The sequence below is a fragment of the Brassica oleracea genome, chromosome C8, assembly GCF_000695525.1.
Source record: "Brassica oleracea var. oleracea cultivar TO1000 chromosome C8, BOL, whole genome shotgun sequence".
Classification (NCBI taxonomy): domain Eukaryota; kingdom Viridiplantae; phylum Streptophyta; class Magnoliopsida; order Brassicales; family Brassicaceae; genus Brassica; species Brassica oleracea.
The window spans coordinates 19,783,253-19,789,667 of record NC_027755.1 but is presented as its reverse complement, the minus strand read 5'-3'; the positions used below and the strand labels follow the sequence as shown (position 1 = coordinate 19,789,667).

The window sequence follows — 6,415 nt, the reverse complement described above, 5'->3', positions numbered from 1 at the left end:
TCCATCTACGTGGATTCAACAAGTGTTGTAAAGTTTCAACTGTTGAAACAAAAAATGTGCGGCCTAGCGCTGTCACCTGTCGCTTCATGATTGGGCATAAAACTTCTCATTGGTTTTGTAGATTTTTATTTTATTTTTATTTTCACCCAATAATTCGAAAACATTTATATTTAAAAAAATTTTAAAAAAAAAAATCAAAATTATATCAAAATTCAAGATTTTTTTATTTATAAATAGAGATTACTCTCATTTCATTTGGATACAGAATAAAAAATCATTTTTCATTACAATCAACTATTTTGTGTTTTAAATATGTTTTTGTTAAATAGATCCCAATAATAATTCTTATATGTTATTTTAGTTTTCAAATTAATTACAATCAAATTATTAATATGCAATTATTATGTTGTAAGAAATAAATATATAAATTAAAATAGTGGGGTAGGATGTTGAAATTTTTAAAACAAACCATTGTAAAGGGTTAAGATGAAGTGAGTGTTAGAATAAATGAGATGGAAGAGATAGAAGATAATGTTGAATGTTAAAAATGAAAAAGTAGGGTGTTGATAATGAAATGGGTGTTGAAACCATTGTACATGGTCTGAGTACTAGTAACTCTTCCAGTTTTGCGTTTTTGACGGGAAAAGTGCATTTTCGGTTTTTGGCGGAATTTTTTTTTTTGCGGTTTCGGCGGGAAAATACGTTTTACCAGTTTTGGAGGGAAAATGCGTTTTCCGGTTTTGGCGGAAAAATATGTTCTTCCAGTTTTGGCGGAACAATATGTTTTTCCACTTTTGGCGGGAAAATGTATTTTCCAGTTTCGGCGAGAAAATAAGTTTTTCCTGGTTTTGGCGGCGGGAAAATACGTTTTTCCGGTTTTAGCGGGAAAATACGTTTTTCACGTTTTGGTGGAAAAATACGTTTTTCCCGTTTTGGCGGGAAAATGCGTTTTTCCGTTTTGGCGGGAAAATGCGTTTTTCCCGTTTTGGCGGGAAAATGCGTTTTTCCCGTTTTGGCGGGAAATGTGTGTTTTCCCGTTTTGGCGGGAAAATGCGTTTTTCCCGTTTTGGCGGGAAAATGCGTTTTTCCCGTTTTGGCGGGAAAATGCGTTTTTTCAGTTTTGACAGGAAAATGTGTTTTCCGGTTTTGGCGAGAAAATAAGTTTTTGGAGGGTTTTGGCGGGAATATACGTTTTTTGGGGTTTGGAGGGAAAATGCATTTTTCAGTTTTGGCGGCCGAAAAGTGTGGTTTTACTGGTTTGGCTGAAAAGTGTGTTTTTATGCAAATGTGTGTTTTACGTTTTTTGAGGAAAAACGCATTTTGCGGTTTTGGCGGGAAAGTGTGTTTTTCAGTTTTTGCGGAAAAATGTATTTTTCGGTTCTGGCGGAAAAATGTATTTGCAAAAAAAGTAGAATTTACGGTTTAAAAATAATATTTTGACTTTAAAAGGTCGTTTTTGGCATTTATCATTTTGGACCGAACTAGATGCATCTGCGTCCAGATGCATCTTCATCCAGATGCACCATCAAGACTCACCTTCATTTGAGTGAGAATTTGAGATGAGTTTTTTAAAATTCAGCTGGGTGATCCATCTAGATGTAGAATTAAAATGCACAAAACGAACATCGATTTGCCTCTTCGCCAAGATGGATCACCTGGGTGACCAAACGAAGAGCACCTCACTTGACTGTTGGTCATAATAATACGCGGGAAAAAACCATTATTTAACTGACGAAAATCACAAACTTGTAGACTTGTTGTACAGATACTTTGCAGCTACGTGACTCTTCCACTCTATGCTCTTGTCATTCAGGTCATAAAACATAATTTTCAGTGAGATAAATACATGATGATCTTAGTTTTCTTTTTTTTTCTGACATAGTGTTTGATGAAATGTGTGTAGATGGGTACTAGGATGAAGCCAACCGTATTCAACCAAAGAGTATCCAAGATGCTAAAGAAGTGGCATCACACAGCACAGGAGGAGACATATCACGGAAGACACTCTGAATCAAACACACTTCACCATGGCTCATCTCCGATCCATCTCCTTCACAATTCCAACAACCGAAGCGGTGAAAGTTTTCCTAACCCTCCTCCTTCTAGCCACTCGGATCATCATGACCACCGCCAGTTTTATGATCCTGAGTCTCAACACCAAGCACCTGAATCTTCTACACATCATTCTACTTGACATGAAAGTGCATCCATTGAACTTCCTCCTATACGACCAGAAAACGCTTAAGAGATGTGGGATTCTTGATTTACATATTTTAATGTCGTACAATTGTTATATTACAATAAGAACTTTTACATTACTAGAGTTTTGAGACCTTAACCATAAGATGGATGATGTTGTTTAATAAACATATGTTTTGTTTCTGAGGATTCTAACGTCCGGAGACATCAGTGATGGTGACATTGTTGATAGAAGCTTTAGGTTCACTGTTCTCAGAGGACCCTGCTTCTTCTGAAGCAACAACGTTCCTTGTTATAAACGCAGGCTGTTTCGGTTCTGGAATGTCTACAATCTCGCTGCTGAGCATTGAACACATTGTAGCAACACTTGGCCTATCGTTAGCAGATTCTTGCACACACAAAAGCGCAATATGAATGCATTTCCTTATTTCTTTCTCAAAGACTTGCTCAAAGATCACAGGATCCACCAGTTCAGTAATCTCCCCTTCGTTCCAGATTGACCATGCCTATTAAAAACAGAGAAGCTCAGAATAGTCTCAAGAGAGTTATAACACTTAGTATAGTTATGAAAGACTTACATAAGCCAAAAGAGTTGAATTTGAGTTTCTTCTTCCACTAACAATCTCTAAGAGTATCACTCCTAAGCTGAAAACATCAGACTTCTCTGAAAACAGTCCTCCCATTGCATATTCTGGTGACATATAGCCGCTGCATGATGCATATACCGGTTTAGTACTGTTTTTGTAGAGAAGGTGTAACATATCACATATGGTTAGAAACTTAGAAGGAAGTAACTTACTATGTACCAACGACCCTTCTTGTGTTTGCTTCATCTTTATTCCCTGGGAAAATCCTAGCCAAACCGAAATCAGATATCTTGGGAACCAGATTCTCATCTAACAAGATGTTGCTAGCTTTTAAATCTCTGTCAATGATTCTCAGCCTAGAATCTCTGTGAAGGTACAGAAGACCTCTACATATCCCATTGATTATGTTAAACCGTGTCTCCCAAGCAAGAAGTTTGGCCTTAACCGGGTCTGAACAGCACAGTAACTTCTATTAACATTGGAACAGAGTTTTGAAACACACACAAAAGATAGTGTAACACTTACTGAATAGATAATAGTCTAAGCTTTTCTTGGGCATGAACTCATAGATTAGCATCCTTTCATCTCCTGCAATGCAGCAACCAAGTAACTTCACTAGGTTCCGGTGTTGCAACTTAGATATCACAACCACTTCATTAACAAGCTCCTCAAGCCCTTGTCCAGATGCTCTTGACAGTCTCTTCACTGCAATCTCTTGCCCTTCTTGCAACTTCCCCTGCAACAAAAACAATGTTAAGAGTTATTGGAGCCGGCATAAATTCTTGTTGCCATAAGTCATAATACTTACTTTGTAGACAGGACCAAAGCCGCCTTGTCCGAGCTTATTTCTAAGAGAGAAGTTATTAGTTGCTGCAGCCAATACTTGAAACTCAAACAATGGTAGCTCTTTCAACTTTGCTTTATCACCACCAGCTAAGGCTTCTACTCTGTTGAAAATCTGCTCAGCGTCTCTTCCTTTCTTTCTCGCTGAGAACCAATCCAAGATGTTATTAAAACCAAAATGTCCAATGACTTAGAAGAACAAAACATAGTACCTCTTCTCTTCATGACAAGCCGCCGTGCCATGAGACCACAAGCTGCCACAACAAGTATACCTCCAGCCAGTGATGAACCAATAATAACCGGTCGTCTGTCCGGAGTTTCTAGTAGAGAGTTGGCAAGAAGTAACAAAATTAGTAAAACTGCAATGTTAAGAGTCCGACTGGTAACATGAAGAACAAATAATAACTGCGGTGCGGTTCTATCCGTTACCATTCAAAGCCTTAAGTAAGAATAGGAGTAAAGGAATAGTAATAACTTAACTGATTTCTGAATGTGCAAGACGGATATAAAGATCCATTCCACCAGCAGGCAACTCCTGTGAATCAACTAAGCTACCATTCCAAATCATGCAACCAAAACCTAACCCATGAGCACAAGCTATACAAGAACATGTCCGCAAACAAGTCCTTAAACACTCTGGCTCACTAGCTTCTGATCTTATTGCAAAGTCAGGCAGCTTCATTCTCCTCAGCCTTGTAAACCCATCAGCACTCCCGTTATTGTTCTGTCTCTCACACTGCAAAGGTGTCCTTCTTGTGCATCCACCACTCCAGTTCCCATTGTTCCACTCTACGAGGCTCCTTGGCCTAAACCCTTTAAAGCAAGAACACGGCGGGTTCTTCCGTGGGTTGCACGTAGTGAATGGACCGCATCTTCTGTAGATATCACACTCGCTTGCCGGAACTTGTAACCCCACCGTCCAGTTTCTCCTAGCTTCATTCCAGTCCCTCCTGATCACAGATCCTCTATAGTCCATGTACAAGTATCTCAACGTGGAGTCATTAGCATATGACATGGTGACTGATCCGTTAGTATCATCATTAACCGTGAATCTGAAAAGAAAGATGACTCCTGGCTCCACATCTGGTAAACCATTAAACATCTGCCCGTTCCAGGGACCACTGCGCCACACCGTGGCGTTATTATCATCCATGTTCATGATGAAAAGCTCTGGATACGCAGCGAGAACGAGTGCAGCGGTGTAGCTCCCTGGAGAAGGATCTGAAGGGCTTTTCCATGAAGTTATCGTGATGTTCTCTCCTGAGGCTCTTGCGTTTGTTCCGACCACCATGTTTGGTAACCAAGAATCAGTTGGGTGCCTGAAACTCTCCCAAAGAGTTGTTTCGCTGTTGTCATCTTTTAGCACGAGGTTCCCTGTATCCAAAAGCTCAGCGACGGTAGAGTTGGAACGGGCTTGAGTAGTGACGTTAGTTGACCATAGAACACGCTTCTGACCATCCGTAACTACAAGGTTTCCTTCTTTTGATACGGAGATAACTCCAGAGGAGTCGTTGATGGGGGTATCTTTATTAGCAACCCATATCACAGTTTGTATAGGAATGTTGTTGTACCATATACCCGCGTACCGGCTTGTGGAGTTAACAGGGGTGAAGAAACCGAACCTGAACGTGCGAAGACTGGAGACGATGGTCTCAGAGTCACTGAGGTTGCCGGAGAAGAAAGATCTTTCCTGAGCAAGACAGACACTTGACAAGAAGCAAGAGAGTGTAAGAGCAAGAACAAAAGGACCCATGCTCTCATGAAGTCCCATAGCTTCTTTCCTAAACCGGAACCAAACAAAACAGAGCTAAATATGGAAAGATTCTAGTATTGAATGTAGCATTTAAGAAGCATAAGGTTTTGAGTTAAATGACGCATTGATGGTGTGATCAGCACTAAATATCTAAGGAGACAAGTCCAAATATTGTTATGGTGAAGGGGTCAAGTCAAGTGGGCATTATTCTAATTCTAAAGATAATGCAAGAAGCATCACTATACTATTTTTTTTCTATTAACGACGGTCTTCGTACGTTTGACTGGCCATATTGGCCCATCGTTTACGACTTTTTTCACCTGTGAGAGTCATCTCAATCTTCTTAAAGTAAACAACTAAGAGCAGCCGCATTAGCGGATTAAAAGGAGTTCACGGGCTGGGGTTTATAGGGCCGAAAAATAAAAAGAAAAGTTTTAATGGGTTTAATTCGGTGATCCGTCTCGTTGGAGTGAGCCCGTATGATACGGGTTCAAGCCACGCGTCGAACAGGCATTGGCCGCGTGTTATCGCGTCGAAAGCGAGAAAAAAAGGGTTACGCGTGAGAGGATTCATTTTCTCATCTTTTTTCGAAAGCTAGGGTTTCTCTCTGTGGGAGGCGATTTCTCGTGCGACGCGACAGCCGGAGAATTTCTCGATCGAATCGACGTCGGAGTCTCTCGTAAACGATCTCAGGTGAGTATCGACTACTTTTACGGTTTCATTGAATCTTTTTGGGGTCGAAAGCGTTATCGGTTAATTGAAAATCGATTTGGGGGTTTTGATGTAGGGTTCAAAATCGATATGGGGGTTTCCATTTAGGGTTAATTATCGTCATGCGGGTTCCATTTAGGGTTCGTTTCTCGAGGATTTGAAATCGATTTGGGGGTTTCTACTTAGGGTTCCAAATCGAGTTTCTGGTTACGCTCTACCGTTTATTGTGTTCTAATATTTGCTTTTTCTGGTACAGATGGATCCCGCAGAAGAGAGAAGAGAGACAAAGAGGCAGACGGAGTTGATCAACATGCAAGGATAC

General features: G+C 40.2%; 1 protein-coding gene across 1 annotated transcript; it reads right to left on the bottom strand.

The window, feature by feature from the left end:
* Positions 1–2,258: 2,258 nt before the first annotated feature.
* LOC106309468 (G-type lectin S-receptor-like serine/threonine-protein kinase At1g11300) lies at positions 2,259–5,518 on the bottom strand. The gene is made up of 7 exons (XM_013746493.1): positions 4,110–5,518; positions 3,842–3,949; positions 3,595–3,773; positions 3,312–3,522; positions 2,999–3,236; positions 2,778–2,907; positions 2,259–2,705 (listed from the first exon to the last, which is right to left on the bottom strand). The coding sequence occupies exons 1-7, from the start codon at positions 5,398–5,400 to the stop codon at positions 2,391–2,393; spliced, it is 2,472 nt and encodes an 823-aa protein (XP_013601947.1). The 5' UTR covers positions 5,401–5,518; the 3' UTR covers positions 2,259–2,390.
* Positions 5,519–6,415: the final 897 nt, after the last annotated feature.